General features: G+C 35.0%; 1 protein-coding gene across 1 annotated transcript in view; it reads right to left on the bottom strand.

Annotated features, from left to right (window-relative positions):
- The window catches only part of LOC149172970 (disease resistance RPP13-like protein 4), a 45,966-nt gene extending 31,356 nt beyond the window's left edge, over positions 1 to 14,610 (bottom strand). The window contains exons 1-2 of the mRNA XM_089426525.1: positions 14,395 to 14,610; positions 14,278 to 14,335 (exon numbers count right to left, since the gene is read on the bottom strand). Of these exons, the coding sequence (XP_089282651.1) occupies positions 14,278 to 14,335; positions 14,395 to 14,610 (274 nt within the window). The remainder of the gene's footprint in view (positions 1 to 14,277; positions 14,336 to 14,394) is intronic.
- Positions 14,611 to 19,035: the final 4,425 nt, after the last annotated feature.

Below are 19,035 nucleotides of genomic sequence, written 5' to 3'. Positions count from 1 at the left end.
TCATTTTTTTAAATTCTTTCAAATAATTAAAACAAAAGAAAAATAAGGTTGTCACTATTTATATACGATTTTTATTTTTGTATGTCAATTGGATACACAAATAAACCATTTTAATATCAATGTTAACTAGTTTATTTTAATATCAATTTTAGGAAAAACATAAATATATATATATATATATATATATATATATATATATATGAGAACAAAAATAAAATATTTCAATGTGCAAAGAGAAGTAATTGAAATAAAAAGATTCAATTCCTTCCTTATAACACTAACAAAAGGGAAACGTGTGATTCATTGAATTTTTAATATAAAATTAATATGTCACATTTAAAAAATATTAAATTAAAAGATTCAATGTGCATCATAAGAAAAAATATATATATGTAAAATTAAATAATATTAAAATGTATTTAAAAATATATTAATAAAAAATATATCAAACAATGCAATATATAAATAAAATATCTCAATATTCATGTTAACTAAATTATTTCAATGTCAACAATTTACGTTGAAAATAATAATAATAATAATAAAAATGACTATTTATTATATAAAATAATTGAAAATCTAATTTATTATTGTTATAGCATTTCAATTATCATTATTTTACATTTTGATCCTTTTATTACGAGTTAATTTTGAATGAAGAAAATATTTGTTGGAATTGCATGTTTAAGCTATTTTATTCCATGTATGCAAGAAATTTTCAAGGGGTTGAATCCATTTATGCATTAAAAAATGATACATACATATATATATAAAGTTGATGGCAAAAATAGTAGAGAAGAGTGTTCAAGCTTAATGAACCAAGATAAGGATGAGCATAGAGGAGGGAGTTACAACAAAGAGAAGAGTTGGGAGAAAAGGAATAAATCCCAACCAAGTGCAAAGTGTGAAGAGATGTGAGATACAATGATTTCATAAGTGGAAGAGCCTTAGCAGGTAATTGGTCATTGGAGTTGTAGCATGTGGCAACAAAATTTAGGGCACTATGGCAAAAGACCTGCATCAAATAGGCTACATAAAGAAAGTGATATTTTGGTTGAGGTTGGAAAGGAGAGGAGAACACGAGAAGTCCCCAAAGGGGAGTCAAAGAGAGAAAGAAATTTTTTCAAGAGGTGAGAAGAATGCCAAATAAAATGGCATGGATAGAAGAATGGGTCAGGGGGAATTTGAGCTAGAAATGGCTTATTTAAAAGAAAGAGTCAACATAATGCTACAATTGCTAGAAGAGAGGGTAGAAGACTACAAAGAAGGTTGGGTGTTAAGGAAGAAGAAGGTGGAATGGCCTCTGTTGCAAAAGAAGTTGAAGCATAGCTTAAGTGCTTCATTAGAGGAGAATGAACTTAGGAGAACTGAGTGTGAAGGAGAGGTTGTTCAGTCTTGTTAACTAGAACAAGGATCAATTCTAAGAGAGGAAGATAACGGTGATGAGATGATGATGTGCTTAGCTCAACACAAGGAAAGGATGTCAATGAAATTAAATGAGGAGAAAGAATTTAATGCATTAAAATCTAATTGTTTGTATGAGTTTATATTCACACGTACCAAATACAATGAAGTTGAACAAGAGCAAGAATTTATGGAAGATGCAGAAAGTTAGGAGGAGTAGAGTTATGTTGGTCAAGAACAACAAGAGGCAGCAAATTTAGAAGATGAACAATTTCAAGAAACTGCCACAAAAGATAAATATTTAGAAATGTCTCGTGAAGACGGTGTGGAAGAAGTCCATGAAGGAGTTCGAGCTGAAACTCTCCATGTTTGTGAGAGGAGGAGTAAACTCAGAGGTATAATTGATTGGTTGCGTCTTCTCTTATTGAATGTTTATTGGATTACTTTAGAAGATATTTTGACATGGATTGGAGACCAATGGAAATTGGAAAGAGAGAGGAAACCACATGTTTTGTAGATTTGTGGAGCAAATAAGTGTGAAGATGGTGGAAGAGGGGCTGATAAGAAGAATTCATCTCAACGCATTTTGGCTAGTCTAAGTGAGGCCAAAAGAAATCAATAGTGAGGAAACAACCAAGAACTTGTCATTAAGGAGGAGGAGACATTATTGTCACATGCAATCAACAAAATGTGAAGGTTGATTTAAAAGGATAATTATGAAGAAGGGTATATAGTAGTGCCTCAAGGAAGAGTTGAAGAAAGGATTTCCTTGAACATCAATGAGAAGGTTAATGCTGAGTAGGAAATTGTTCTATGGAACAAGAATAAAGGTTTCAAGTATAACTGGAGAGTTGCACGAGATGAGAAAAGGGTTCAATGAGAAGCCCATATGCATGATAAGACTGCAAACTACAAAATTCCAAAAATAAGTCACAGAGAAGAAATTGTTTTCTATAATGTGTTTGTTGTGTGTGCAGGTATAACCAAAATTGATAATTTTGAAAATGGAAACAAACAGCCTTCCATAAAACCAGGGGAAGGTTGGGCACGAAAACCATATACACTAGATATTTGTGAAATAAAGTGGCAAAGAACTCTTATAATTCTCACATAGTATATTATTCGTACATTGAGAGATGAGTGGAAGAGGAGGCTTCAAGGGGACAAAATATAAGATGAGAGAAATGTGTGGGGTGACCAATATAACTTGTGGTTTGGTGAAAAGAAGAATGCTATATAGATTGATAGCATTAAAGGAGTAGACTAAAGACAACAAAGACACAAGAAAGAGAAAAAGTCAAAGACAACCAAAAGAAATATGAAAGAAGTGAAGAAATGAGGAAAGTGTTGAAAACAACAACAAGAAATGCTATAAATAGAATTTCAGGTACCAGTGTTGAAAATAGCAACAAGGAATGATAAAATAGAAATGCTATAAATATCATTGCTATAAATAGAATTTCAGGATAGATTCCAATTTTAATTAGTCCCTGAATTAAAATTGAGAATTAAAATTTGAATTTGATCTCAGTAGCTATTTGTAAAATAATTAATTAATTCATCTTGAGTTAATTAGTTGGAGAAAATCAAAATGAAGTCTTTGTGAAGACATGCAACAGTTATCCCTTTGATTGAGGAAGTTATCCCTTAATTAAAGAGATAAGGATGAGTTGTATTTGAGTTGTAATTAGTTAGCTTAGCTAACTAAGTTAAGTCTAGTTAGATTAGTTCCAACAGTTTGTGGAACTGATTGTGAGTTCAGTTAGTCAATTCGTTCATGCATGCAACTAGTGTTCTTTGGATAACTGAATATTCTCTCATAAATAACTCATGCATGCTAGTTCAGACAGATACCCGGTTGAGATTAAAGGAAGGGACAATGTACTATCAGTTGGAGGAATTTTCCTATATAGGAAACTCATCCATGCATAAGGAATCATCTTCTTCAGGATTGCTCAATTATGTCAAAGGCCAATGTTGTGTGTGAATTGAGAATCATAGAGGTTGTAGCTGGAGGACCCAAGAGAAACTGCGCAAGGAAATAGGAGGATTGGAGGACTAAAGGAAGGCATACGTGTTGTCTATTCTGTCTATGAGCAGCAGTGAGGGATTGTACTGAGAGCTGGATAGCTTATGAGCTAAAGCTTTGTGTAATCCTGAGATATTTCCACTTGTATGATAATACAGAGATCAGGGTTTTTAGCTGAGGCTTTCCCCAGAGTATTCTTCTGTGTTCATGTGTGATTGATTTCTTCTTCATCTGTTATATGTGTTCTATTTGATCTTGCTCAAAATCGATTAAGCTTCCACAAGTTTGATTGTAGAAGTAGATTAAGTATATTGCTTTAGTTACATTGCATTATCAGTTTAATCTATGGTGAAATTTCTACATGGTATCAGAGCAAAGGTGATCAAAGCAGAGAACAATATACTATGAAGGGAGAAATTCGAAGTTTTGAAGTTCTTGATTGTAGGTACAAAATCAATTTCTTATCACATCTCATAATTCACCAATGGCGTTCAATGGCTTGAGACTCGAGTATGCCCTGGATGGCAGCTTGAATTACATAGCCTGGAAGGATCGCATGGAAGCAGTATTAGAGGACAATGGTTTGAAGGACTTCATTGATCAAGAAGTCCCCAAGCCAGTAGTAGCTAATGCTACAGAATTGGCGGAATGAAAGAAATGTGTGGTGAGAGCGAGGAGGATTCTTCTGGAGGGAGTTCGAGACCATATTGTCTTGAGTCTCCATGGGAGGGAGACTTCTTTTTCAATGTGGAAGACATTGAAGGATCTATATCGGAAAAACAGCAACCAGAGGAAGCGGCGCTGAAGGACAAGCTTCGGAAAATCAAGTGTGAAAAGGGCGACACGATCTTTACATATCTGAACAAGCTCACCACCTACAGAGATGAGCTTGGAAGTGTAGGAATCACGATAGCCGATGATGATATGGTGAGTCTTGCTCTTCTCGGTCTTCCTAAGAGCTGGCATAGCTACCAGGACTCAGTGAATGGAAGAGAGAAATTGCTAGATTGGGGACAACTGTGGTCGGATCTGATGCAGGAGGAGATCAGGAGAAGCACCAAAGATGGTTCTTCATCCAAGGAGGATGAAGAAAATTGCGCCTTAGCGAGTAGGGAAAGGAAAGGGAAGGAGAAGGATTCTCATCCCAAATCGAGTTCTTCTCATGGAGGGAATAATATTGACAAATCTAAAGTGAGATGCTTTAATTATCATGAGGTGGGCCATTATGAAAGTAATCGTCCAATGAAGAAATCCAAGAAGGGATCCTCGGAAGGATCTGAAGGTGAGGCATTGGCCTCTGAGTTCGAATTGGATTTTACCCTCATCGCATGCATGGTTTCATCGATGATGGGTTGTGGTTGGTTTCTTGACAGTGGAGCCTCATTCCACATGACCGACGATAAGAGTTTGTTCAATACCTTAGAGGAAAAAGTCCTCCAGATACTCATAGAGATGGGTGACGATGAAAGATACCGTGTTTCAGGTGAAGGTACGGTTTCTTTTCAGAGGGAGCATGGAGATCGCATCACCCTGACTGATGTGAAGTATGTGCCTGGACTGAAGAAAAACTTAGTATCGATCGCGATGATGGAGGATACAGGCTATGATGTAGTCTTCAGTAAAGGAAAGGTTTTCCTTAGACACATCACCATGAGACAGGGAAGCATTTCAGTTCATGAGTCAAGAACCTGTATGCTCTTGAGGTTCAAGATGCATGCAAAGCCTTGAGGAGCAAGGAAACTGTTAGAGACTTGGTGGCTGAGAGGGAGAGTACATTACCTCTCAGCATGCAACGCCAGAAGAAGTCTCATACAATTATGGAGGAGCCATAATTGGTGAAGCAGCTTCAGGAGGTTGTGGAGTAGCCACAACTGGAGAAGTCGAGAGGAGACCAAGTGGAGGCATCCACTCATGAAGAGACCTCCAGTAGGGGGAAATTTTGGGCCAAGTGGGCATAGGTATCACATGCAGTCATACCTCCAGGTGTGAGGTGGGGCAATGTGAAATGATAGTCCCAAGAAGGCTAAAATAGGGGTAGGATCCTTGAGGTACCCAGCCTCTTTGATTAGACCTTGCTACGGGAACCCCGACGAGGAGTAGCATGACTAGTTAAGTGGGTAGAGATAGATGCAGATGAAGCGGCAGAGGAAGCTTCAACATCAGAGGATGTTTCTAGCCCAATAGGGAGGTCAGTTGGGAGATCAGTTACTTACTTCTCAGTATTTGAGTTGTAGTGCACTAGTGGGAAGCACAGTGCAACATGATGAGAGGAGATGCAGTGCTGGGAGAAAGGAGCAACAACAACACGGATGCAGCAGGAGGAATTAGTGTGATTGATGCAGTCAAAGATCAAAGTGACAGAGGCTAGAGTAGTCAGATATTGAAGGGCACAGACATGCAGAGTTTTCAGTTGACAGAGGCAATAACAGTCAGAGACTTTGATGACAGAGGCATCATTCTGATTAAGGTTGGATATTTTTTTGTTTCTAGAGTTGTTGGAGCAACAACACTTGAGAGAAGTGTTGCATGCAGAACATTCCAAAAGTTCAGGATCAGGTTCGAGTTGAATTCCTTTCTTGTTGAGGAGTGTTGAAAATAGTAACAAGAAATGCTATAAATAGCATTTCAGGTACCAGTGTTGAAAATAGCAACAAGGAATGATAAAATAGAAATGCTAAAAATAGCATTTCAGGATAGAGACCAATTTTAATTAGTCTCTGAATTAAAATTGAGAATTAAAATTCGAATTTGATCTCAGCAGTTGTTTGTAAAATAATTAATTAATTCATCTTGAGTTAATTAGTTGGAGAAAATGCCCACGGGGCTTTGGATTGATGGTGAATGGGTGTTCTGTTAAGGCACTCCTTGCGATAGGTTACTGGTTCAAATCCCCCGTGGGTACTTAGATTAGTCTTACCGAGAAAAAAAAATTAGTTGGAGAAAATCAAACATGAAGTCTTTGTGAAGACATGCAACAGTCATCCCTTTGATTGAGGAAGTTATCCCTTAATTAAGGATATAAGGATGAATTGTATTTGAGTTGTAATTAGTTAGCTCAGTTAACTGAGTTAATTCTAGTTAGATTAATTCCAACAGTTTGTGGAACTGATTGTGAGTTCAGTTAGTCAATGCATGCATGCATGCAACTAGTGTTCTCCAGATAACTGAATATTCTATCATAAATCACTCATGCATGTCAGTTTAGATAGAGACCCAGTTGAGATTAAAGGAAGGGACAATGTACTATCAGTTGGAGGAATTTTGCTATATAGGAAACTCATCCATGCAGAAGGAATCATCTCCTTTAGGATTGTGCAATTATTTTAGAGGTCAGTGTTGTGTGTGAGGTGAGAATCACAGAGGTTGCAGCTGGAGGACCCAGGAGAAACTGCGCAAGGAAATAGGAGGCTTGGTGGAATGAAGGAAGGCATATGTGTTGTCTATTATGTCTATGGGAAGCAGTGAGGGATTATACTGAGAGTTGGATAGCTTGTGAGCTAAAGCTTTGTGTAATCCTGAGATATTTCCACTTGTATGATAATATAGAGATCAAGGTTTTTAGCTGAGGCTTTACCCAGAGTATTCTTCTGTGTTCATGTGCGATTGATTTCTTCTTCATCTGTTATATGTTTCTATTTGTTCTTGCTCAAAATTGATTGAGCTTCGGCAAGTTTGATTGTAGAAGTAGATTAAGTATATTTCTTTAGTTACATTGCATTGTCAGTTTAATCTACGGTTAAATTTCTACAGAAAGTTATCTAGCTTGAGCATGACTCATATTACAGAATTCTGAGATGTCTAATGCAAAATTACGTTAAAGTAAGTATGGATCCATTTGAAGAGGAGATAACAATTGAGGACCATGACAAGATTGATGCAAATGATCGTCACTACCTCATCATGAGAAATACAATTCACTTGCTATTTTGTCATTTTAATAGAGCCATAGAACAAAGTATGATTGGAAAGTTTTATGGACTGAAGAGAACAAATAGAGGTACCTATTTTTGGTTGAATATGGCTAGGGGAAAATGTCTTTAGAAAGATGAAACTTGGAAAGGAGGAGTAAGAGTTTTTACAACTCTTACAAAGAACATTGTTGAGGTAAAAGAGAGCTGCAAAGAATGTAAGGTAGCAACCACGGTTGACGGATGTGAAAACCTTTTTCGAGCGCAGAAAAACAATTTCTGTAGCAGTTGAAAACCACTTTGTGGCGGCTGTTACACACTCTGTAACAACATTTGTTATTTCAAGGAATACTTACGATAGTGTTGTTACATGATCTTTTCTTCATTATTTTTGTAAAAATTACTAATATATAATAGTCGTCTTGGTTGTTACACCTGTAATAGTCAACGAATTCTAGAAATAAGTGGAATAAGGTATTTTATTACAACAGACATCAGACATCATCGTGGGTCTCGTCAGCGGAGTTAAGTTCGCATGTCTCACCACTGGAGCTAAGTTTGTGAATCTCGCCACCAATGACTTCTCCCCACATCACCCAGGTATGTCATACAAAGGTAATATCATTATCCACTTTATTAGGTAATTATGGCAACTTAACATGATATCCCTTTTGACGGCCGAGGTTGGTTGTCACATTTAAGCCCCGAGGGGGGGGGAGGTCGAATCATATTGTGTCGTGACCTTTGCATGACCTGTGATTATTTAAAAAACCCACAATTAAGGTATGGTGATCTGGTAATCATTGTTACTTAATGCTCGATCATATGAAAAATGGAAAGTGTACCTTTGACGAGACCTCTCATAACCCAACATTAATAAGGCAATATTACTGTGCAGTACGAACCATGATTGCAAAATCTTAATTTGAAATTTCACCTGCACCACCCTACCATTTATCCATACTGGAGCATTGCATCTCCATTTAGAGTGCTCAGAGAAGTGGAAAATAACAGTTGCAGGCTGAAATAGCTAAGTAGTGTGCCGACTGCCCCAGAACTTCTGAAGGAAAGGAAAAGGAAGGAAAATAACATTGAATTTATGTAGGAATGGGTGGAGCAGCAATTCGGCATGAGCCAGGGTAAACAGAGGCCTTGGAGAATTGCCCCGAAGCATGCCATATTTTTAAGGATGCAGGTTGGTTTGAGTTCTTCCAGAGGTTAGAGGGATCAGATGGCGGAGTTTCCATGGAATTTGTGAAAAATTTAGAGAGAAACCATACGAAGGTTAGGAGGTTGAAGCTGAAGGGTTACAGAAGAGGTGATTGCCTGAGTGACGGGATTACCAGTGGAAGGAAAGAGGTGGTTCAACAGGAAGGTTAATGACCCCTCCCTGAAGGGGGTTTTCCTCCAAGAGGAAGAGTCGCTCATGAAGAAAGGGATGGGGATTGACAGGTTGTTACTTCCCTAGCCATGGGCTGATGTTTCCCTTTACCTCATCAAGTACAAATCCTACGAGGGAAGGGTGAAAATTGTGTTCAATTACCACTTTCCATTGCTAAACCACCTTCGACATCGACAGTTGATAAATCTTCCCTACTTCTTGTTAGGAAACATTAAGCATATGGTTGCAGCCCTGAAAACACTTGCGCATCCAGAAACATGTGTTACCAACTATGGCCTCGTTAAGCTCATTGTGTTGGATGCCTTAAGCTGCCAGGTCAGGAATTGGGATGAATTCATGAGGAAGGCCAAAACCACCCGCAAGAGACAAACCAGGATGTCTGAGGAAGCTCCAACGACGACAAAGGAGCAACCCTAGCCTTCGATAGTAAGGGCTGGTAAGATGCCAGTCGACAAACCAATTGGTGATAGGTGGCCAAACAAGAGAATAAGGGTTAGCGGGCATCTAGAGTTCCCATCCATGTCAAAGAAGAACAAAGAGGTAGTAGAGCGGAAGGACAAGGAGAAAGCTCAGCTAGAGGAACCTTCCTCACCTGGTAAGAGCGAAACTCAATCCTTGCTGTTAAAAATTCGAAATTTAGAAAATGAAAATAGAGAGCTAAGGGAACAACTAGTAGAGGGGAAGGCAGGGCAAGAGCCCCAGGGTTAGACACTTTGGCTGAGGCCGTAGATAGGGCCAAGAAGGGAGATGTCCTGGGTACTGTGTGCACAGCCTGTGTTGAAAAGCCAGTGACAACGACGTTTAGAATCTCTGCAACAGACACCATCTCGAGGGAAACACAAACTGAAACCTGGGAGGCTGACACAAAAAAGCCCGTTGAGGATGTTGTTGTTACACAAGAACCAACAACCAAGACGATGCAATCCACAGAAAGTAATTTGGTAGCAAATACATAGGAGCCCTTGGCTGACACTGATGTTACACAAGAACCAGCAGTGGAGACAGAATTCAGCCAAGGAAAGGAAGGAGAAGTTGACATCCATGAGCCTGTGGTCGACATTGTCGTTACATAAGAACCAGTGGTAGAGACAGAAGCCTACCTGGGGAAAAACAATATACAAAATTCTATGGATGACACTGCTATTACACAACAACCAACAGTGGGAATGGAAGCTGATTAGGGAGAGAATGAAACTGTAACAAAAAAATCCATTGATGACACTGTTGTTACACAAGAACCAGTAGCCGAAGTGGAGCAGTTTCACCCTCAGGAGGTTGTTACACCCTCAATTGATAGTGCATGTGTGACAAAACTAGGTCCTTACAAAGGATGGTGTTTTGAAAAGATGTTGTTGTTACTAGAGCTACAAAAATTAAAGTAGCAGGCACTCTCTCTACAAGAGGGGGTGATCTTGTTCAAGGCACATAAAAGGATGATGGATTCCCTTAGGAAAAAGTGGTTAAAGGAAGAATGGGAGAGAGAATTGGAAGCACGAAGGCACAAGGAAGCCATGAAGAAGAAGGATGAACAATTGTATCAGTTACAACGACAGGTCTCAGACCTAACGAATGACAAGACCAAGCTCCGTGATTTTTCCCTAAACCTGGTAGCATGGAGGCGGTCGTCCCCATCGTATCCAGTGTTCGTTTGGGAATGATATTATTTATTTCAATTGAAATTAGTTTTTGAGAATATGTCTTATTTGGGTTCTTCAACCCAAACTTTTCTTGAAATTTTTCGCTCATGCAATTTTGACGAACAGAGCTTGCTTTGCTATCTATTTTTCGCATAATATCATGTGTGAGTATGTCAGCATGAAAATGGTAGAAAGTGTCTTCTCTTATATGGTAGATTTATAGTTGTGGGCCTTTCTTTCGTTCATGAGGAACCAGATTCAGTGGCATCTCGCCATGAAATCAACAGAAATTAATGAAGAAAGGACATCATTATGGGTTAGAGAAGGACCATGGATGGTTTATGAACTCAGGCGTGAGTTTAATCTATTCCTTAGCACTCCAGAGATCAGGGAATAGTCAATCGTCTATAGGAAAAGGATTGTGAGCATTTTCCTTAATTTGCATGCCCATATTAAAAGCTGAGTGTTCGCAGGGTGTCTTAAACACACCGAAGCCTGTAGCGTTGAGTTGCAAGAAGGATATCCTTTTGAATACAGAAATTTTGTGGCTTTTGTTACACGGGTGCCTGAGTATGCTCGGATCGTGCAGACATTAGGGGCATTCTAGATCGGGCTCAAATTTAAATTTCCTTTGATTTGGTTGCTAGTAGAAGAGTATCAACCAGAATAACACCTATGTGATTATGAAGAAGAATCCTGGCCACGCCAGTTGATGGCCATTGAAGGGTACAAAGCTCCGAGTGAAGACACTACTGGTGCTTACAATTTTACAGACTTGCATCGGGGGTATAGCAGGAGAAGTTAATATTCTTCATGGGGACATGCAGTTGCTTTAGTTGGGGGGAGATGTTGGGTGTGACCTTTTACCTATTTTCTGCACCTTCTTTCTTCAGTTTTGATCCTCTTATCCTACAGGCCTATGAACTTTACATGATTAATCAACATTTTTCTCACTTTTATAACCTATTCCACTGTCATGTTATTTTGTTGTATTTTGCTAAATAATACGATACTTTATTCCTTTTTGTGGCTAATTGGGGTGAGAATTGGAGGAGTATTTTGGAAGCTCTTCTTATTTTCAGGTGTTGCTCGCGGGGACAAGGCTATGGATAAAACAGGCAGCGCTGATCAATTACAGAGCAGGGTAGAGAAGTTCGTTGTTACACCTTGTATGTTGTTACAGATCGCTGTTACACATTGAATGCTGTTACAGGATGCTGTTACACTATGTGCTGATACAAAGGACTGTTGTTACACCAAGGGTGTTGTCATCAGTGATTGTTGTTACATCCCGAACCACTATTCACTCGCAGAATGTTGTTGCACCGAAGCTGGCAAGTGTGGGTACTATTCCACGTGACAATTGTCGGCATTAGGAATTGTTTATTTTGGAAACAACAAACTCAAGTGGTTGCAATCCTAAGCAATGTATATTTGTGTTTAGAAATAGGTTGTAACTACTTTTATTTTGATTAGCATGAAAATCGTGAGATTCTCATGACTGATCTATTTTCTAATTCGGGCATGTAATAATTATAAAAGAAACTCCATTTCCTATGTACGAGGACGACATATAAAAGAGTAATGTTACTCTGCTTCTATAACTCTGAATTATTTTTAATATTAAATGACTATGGTGATGTTGTTAATGCTCTTCAGCTAATTCGTACTCTGCTTTTGTAACTCTGATTATTTTTAATATTAAATCACTATGGTGATGTTGTTACTGCTCTTCAGCTGATTCGTTAATTAATCTCGTGTTATTTTTATGCTTCTGCTAAGGAGAAAGGGCCCTCCTCATTGGCAGGGACTACAATGGTAAAAGTAATGTACATTCCTATTTTGTTTATTTGTCATATGGTTTCCTACTGTTGTTGTACAAATTGCAAATTACATTTGCTGTTATTCCAATTTATATTATGCTGTTACATTAAGTAATCAAACAGAATGGTAGTAACAAGATGGAGTAGATATTAGTCACTGTGTGGCACGCCCTTACCTTTGTTGCTGTGAAATGTGATTTCAATTTTGTGAAGTATTTTTATTTCTACATGAATGATTTGATTTCAACAATTTGATTCAACCACATCTTTTACTGTTCTTTCTATTTTTCATTCAAGCAAAGAATGCACGGAGCATGAATTCAAGAGTATAGTGCCCAATCCAAAGAGGCAGCAACCAAAGGTGAGGAAAGAAACATGAAGGACAAAGATTCCCAAATGGAGATGGATCAACCACAATAAGGAGCAAATAATTAATGAAGAAAGCCGTAGCAAAAAAATTGCACAAAGACATGGGATCCTAGAAAACGAAGGCAGCAATACAACCCAACAATGATTAAGCGACAGGAGAGAGGCTTCGGGGAGAACAGAATCTCAGGAATCAAAACTAATCGAGCTCGAGGAGCTGGAGTAATTCTCGGCGAATACTACGGTTCTGTGTCATAGAAATCAGATATTAACCCGTGTTTTTGTTTCCTTTTTTGGAAAGGAGTGAATGAATCAGCGAGGAGGGCGCGATGTCCTGCAAGAAACTGTGTAATTCCCCAGCAAAGATGTTAGTTGTCGTCATGTTTTAATAAAAATGAAAAGGAAGGTTTTCTCTTTGCATTTAGATCTCCATGTACGCTCAAACATTGAAAATGATTTATGTAATGGCGACAGATCTACAAGTTGTATCGTAGACCTCAGGGTAAATTCATGATGAAGACATAAGGTCGGCGAGATCTCCGCAGATGAAGAGGTTGAGTGTATCTATGCGGACACCGTTAATCAAATCCGGCGTGAGGGCCAAGTCGGCGTAAGCGTAAAGATTTTAGCTCTTATCTTTCCAGTTTTATATTAGTTACCTTCTTTGCATACCACCTTATTTCATGTGATAATTTGATTTTGCATAATCAAAAGAAATTCTAAGAAATATAGGTTATAGTTGTGAAGTTTTAGGATTTTGAGTGTTTTAGAAGTTTTTAATAGCCCTGAATCTAGTTTTATTTTGAAAAAATGATTCAAATATCCCTGTAGCCAAATTTTTTGAAAAAAAATTCACATTTTACCAAAAATAACATTCTAACCAAAATTATGGCCCGTATAAAAGGGTGATAATTACCTATTGACATGACTTATTACCTTCCAAAACATAACTAGCATACTCCCAAAGGGAGAGAAAAGAACCGGCAAAAATGGTTTTTTGTGATTTTATTTTTTAGATTTACAAGACTGAACTACTGTTTCCTTTTATAATTAATAGGTTCTCTTAAGCTTCAATAAAAATATGAAATATTTTAATGAACCCTGAAAACCGATCAAGATCTCTGGCAAATTTCAGAAATACTGTCCTTTTTGTGAATATTGAAATTTAATGTTCTTAGGACATGATTATTTAATGTAAAACTAGCACAAATGGCCATTTCTCTAGCAAGATTCGGTGAATGTGAGATAATTTATTCTAACACTGAGATTTAGCTGAGATTCAGATTTTCTCGGTTATTTAAGAATTTTAAAACAAATTGAGGGAAATGATCAATAATAATAATAATAATATCCATTTTTAAGGTCACAGCCAAGCCAGACACCAAATTGGTGTATGAGACCCCCTTGTTTGTGGGACAAGGGACCCACCTCCGTGCAGTGATTTGACTGCTAAGTCTACGAAGGCATACATACTCTACCCCCTCTGGTTTTGAACCTGTGACCTCTTAGAAGGAAACACATGCTCTTAACCATTAAGCCCACTCAAACCCATTAAGGCCATTAACCAAAAGACCTAACTATCACCTGCAAGGAAGGCTTTCTATAAATTTACACATTTTCATAAAGTTACACATTCCTTTCGAAAATTTAAAATTAAGTGGAAACTGTAACTATTTCAAAAATATTGACACTCCGATACAAAACATACCTGCAACGTCCGAGATTACACGTAGGCCTGGTAGAACAAGCAGGTTCAGGTGCTCTGTCTAAGATTTATCATAAAATAAATAAATAAATCCCGTCCAGCATTCAACGACTTTGTAACCCGTCCAGTAGACTTTAAACGTTTTCCAAAGGTATCGACTGCATGAAAATCAGATCCGAGCACAGCCACAAAAGAAGATGAAACCCTCGAATTCAGAACGTTAACAATGCGATCTTGCAGAGCAGGGCTTCTTCCTTGAGAGATTATATTTATTGAATGGGGCTTATTCAGATCATGGTGAACATTTAAACGATGAATTGGATGGGCATCGCCCATTCACGCGGTGTACACGCAAGCAATCAACTTATTAACCCCGGTAGTCGGTAGTATACCAAGTGGATTCATCAAAACGCAGTCTTGAAGAAGTCTCACCTACCTCACTCATTAGTAGGTAGTCGGTAGTAGGTACCAAGTGGATGCAATCAACTTATTAATCCCGGTAGTCGGTAGTAAGTACCAACTGGACGCAGCCTTCAAGAAGTCAATCTCACCTATCTCACTCATTGTGACATGGATTAGCTGGATATGACGGGTAGATAAGATTTCATGAAAAAGGCCAAAGCTTCCAAATGTAGTGTCTCTCACTCTCAATAGACAACGCCTCTAAATAATGAGTACGAAAATCTGCCTGATGTACTAAAAGTTGATTTTTCTTTTTGAAAAAATAGGGAAGAAAGCTAGTTCCTTCTAAAAGGAGAAGGAGTGGTGGTGTGATGAAAGATGGTTTTTTTTTTTTTTTTTGCCCCTGGTAACCACTACTCTTTTGATTGATTGGTTTTTATCAAAAATAAAATTTTATATTGCAAAAAAATTATGAAAATATCATATCATAATTTATTTATTCACGTTATTATTCAGAGTTTTTGTAAGATAGTTCTAAACACGTGGATAAATAAATTTTGATATAATTTTTCGTGAAAATTTCTTACAATTAAAATATCGACCCTAATAAAATTTAAAATTTTATTTAATAAAATAAAATAATAATTAGAAATATAAATTTATTTATATATTATTTTATTTTATTTTATTTGAATATATAAAATGATTATTAATATATAATAAAAAATAATGGTTATTAGTATATAACAAAAAAATTTTATTTAATAAAATAAAATAATAATTAGAAATATAAATTTATTTATATATTATTTTATTTTATTTTATTTGAATATATAAAATGATTATTAATATATAATAAAAAATAATGGTTATTAGTATATAACAAAAATGCTTTGAATTCTTTTAATTATTACCAATAGTTTTTAATAAATAAACTTAATTCACTAATTTTTAATAGTTAAATAAACTTAATTCACTAATTTTTAATAGTTTAAAATAAGTTAGATTTCATTTTACTTTTAATACATTAAAGAAAAAGGAGTTGAATTTTATTTTTCTTTTTATATAAAAAAATTTAGTTTTTCTATGTACCAGAAAAAGTGTTTGCTATATAAAAATGAAGTTAAGTTTTATTTTTAAGTGGATAGAAGTTTTTAATAAATAGAATTTGTTTATTGTTTCCACACTTTTTAATATATTGCAACTTTATCTTTAATAATTTAACTTTGCAACTTCATTTTTAATAATTTAAAATAGGTTAGATTTTATTTTATTTTTAATAAAGTATGTTGTGGAAATAAAGAAATAAATAAATTATTTTAAGGTCTATAGGCTAAAGATAGCCTATGGGACAAATTGCTTCTTCATCTACTTGATGTATTTGGCTTTTTTCTGTGAAGCTTCAAAATAAATGCTCCCAGCTTCTTGACAGAGCTAGCTGCAAGCATATCTGCATAATTTTCCTTGTTGTCTTTGAAGGCCTCACATTCTAAAAAGAAATGTTTTTCTATTTCCACTTTTTCGGAAGAACAAAAAATGAAGACTTTTCATCCCACACTTCTTTTGGCTTTTTCCAACGTCATGTTTCACAACGGAGTTGATGAGAATTAGTGCTTAACTGAGCAATAAGAATTTTGGCTCTCAAGAGATATTGGCCTCTATGTATGCTTTTGGTTGATGAGTATGAGCAATAAGAATTTTGGCTCTCCAAGAGATATTGGCCTCTATGTATGCTTTTGGTTGATGAGTATGAATGAGATTAAACACTTCAATATAGTACTTTTTCTTTCTTCCTAGATCCTTATCCCAAGTACACTTGTGGAACTTTTCCATACCAAAAGCTTTTATCTCTTTGTTGTTTATGGGACACGTGTTCAAGCAAATACCCCATTTACTAAACGATTTGTTATTTTGTTGCATCCATATTGGGTTGTGTTATATTGTTTTCACGACTAACCAGCGGTCACAAGGTGGGGTGGTAGCCCACCCCCTGTCAAGAGGTTTGCACATGGTTATATTAACTTAAGTCATTCTTAACTTTAACTATATTACAAATATGATTAATTAGAAAATTTGTTAACTCTATATATATTTGTTATTTTTAAATTAATTTAAACGAATAGACCACTATGATGTTTTATGCAGATATTTCCACTTCAAATAAATGGTTAAATTTTTATGGTTATTCAATTATTATTGAAAATAAATAATTAAAAATCACTTTTTAACTTATTAAGATTAATAAAATTAGATAAGAAAATTATTTGAATTGATATTTAATGATTTTATTGAGAAAATTTACTTATACATTTTAGTAAATTGTTTAAATGATATAGTTATAATTTTTTGGAAAATGTTTCATTTTTTTTTGGAATATCTTTATTTTATTATGATACATTTACTTCAAGTCATATTTTATTAATTTGGTTCTTCGATTTTTCTTAAGAAGAGCAAAGAAACAACCACAACTATTTGAATATTATTATCATTATCACTCTTATTTCTTTGCCAAATAGAGAGGGCATTGAATCCCAATATTTATCAACTTTGTACAAACTAATTTTTTTTTTCTACCTTAGTTGAGTTGATTCATTTCCTTCAATCTTCGAATTTCACTTCACCCATATTTTTTCTACTATCTTTCATTTAATTTAATGTCTTATGCAAATTAATAATATATTTGAAGCTTACAATTTTTTTATTTTTTTTTACCTTAGTTTACTTATTTTATTTCATTTAAGTCTGAAATTCCACTTCACCATGATAATTTTTTTCTACTATCTTTCATTTTATTTAAGGTGTTTTGCAAATTATTAATGTATTATTTTATGCAAAAATAGAGCTCACTAATCATCCAGTATCAATATTATACATCTCATAGCTTATGGAATTTTGTATGATTTTTGAAAAACTTTCAACTTGTAGATTTACAACATTAAAAGAAACTAATATTCTATGCTATGAATTTCTAACAAAAACAAGAATTATAGAGTTGTTCCAATTGATGTAAAATTATGTAATTAATTACACAACATGTATTATATATATATATATATATATATATATATATATATATATATATATATATATATATATATATATATATATATACTAACATTATTTTATGTATTATTTTTTTTCAATGTGATTTATTATTTATTTTACCCGTTGTTTGTTATTTGATCATTTATATGGTAATTTTATAATTGTATTATGTAAATGTGAAAAGGTTTAGAGATATAGTATTAACATTTGAACCTCTATCTATTAATATAAAAAATAAAAGCTAATAAACTTAGAGTTAAGATGTGAATTTTAATTATTTGAAATGAAATTTTGTTTTAGGAAAAAGTTTGGTTTTATATTTTTATTTTTTTGTGTAAAATTGGTTGTGTTAAGAGGTGTTAAGAGGTGTTAAGAGGTGTTTTACAATTTAATATAGAGATGTTTATGTTAAATCGTTAGATGTAAAATTAAATCAGTGCGCATCCATCTTAACCCCAAAAATATGAACTACCAAAAAAATTAAAATATCCCGATCAATAAAATAATTAAAAAATAAAAATTTAATTTAGAAAAAAAAAAACTCAAAAATATTTATTTAAAATTATAGATTTACTTAATATTTTCAATACTTATAACCCAAATATAATTAATATAAAATTATTAATATTAAACAAATTGATAAATATTTACTATAAAAAAAAATAACTAATACAAAAACAATGACCAAATAATTGCTATAATAACCTTCCACAAAAAATAATAAAACAATAAAAGCGTTATATTATAAAAGACACATCATATTTATGTATTTAACTTAGCTATTTCATCTCCATCTTTATCCATTGACGCCCTTGGCCGTCTTCTAAACTTCGCCAGCTACGACAGCTTTTATCACTCTCGCAATTCACGGATTCTACCCACATCTTCAATGTAAAATTCGTGATGTAAAATTTCAATGTTTTTGTCATTATGTGACAATTATTTTTGAAAAATAAATACAAGGTACACGTTGATAAACTTCACCTGCTCCAGCAACTCTTCTGACCCAGATGCTCGGCGCGTATCCGCCCAATCTTCGAACCAAATCTGTTATTTTATGGACCCAAAAATAAAATACTGCGTATACAAGTTGCAAGAATAATATAATCGCAGTCGAACCTTTGAAGTCAATACCGACTACTCTATATGTGCAACTTGATCACAATCCATACTTTTTCGAAATCATAAACAAAAGATAGTGGACATACTTTAATTTTAATTGGCTCGCTATACACGCTTTAAAATAATAAAATAACCGCTCCGGAAATATTGGCACGTTCGTTGGTCAATTCATCGTATAGGTTCTTTGTTCGT

The sequence above is a fragment of the Pinus tabuliformis genome, chromosome 4_2 (assembly GCF_031772625.1).
Source record: "Pinus tabuliformis cultivar Carrire ecotype Pingquan chromosome 4_2, CPIR1, whole genome shotgun sequence".
Classification (NCBI taxonomy): domain Eukaryota; kingdom Viridiplantae; phylum Streptophyta; class Pinopsida; order Pinales; family Pinaceae; genus Pinus; species Pinus tabuliformis.
Note: the sequence above shows the minus strand (reverse complement) of the source record. Positions and strands in the feature narration are given on the sequence as shown.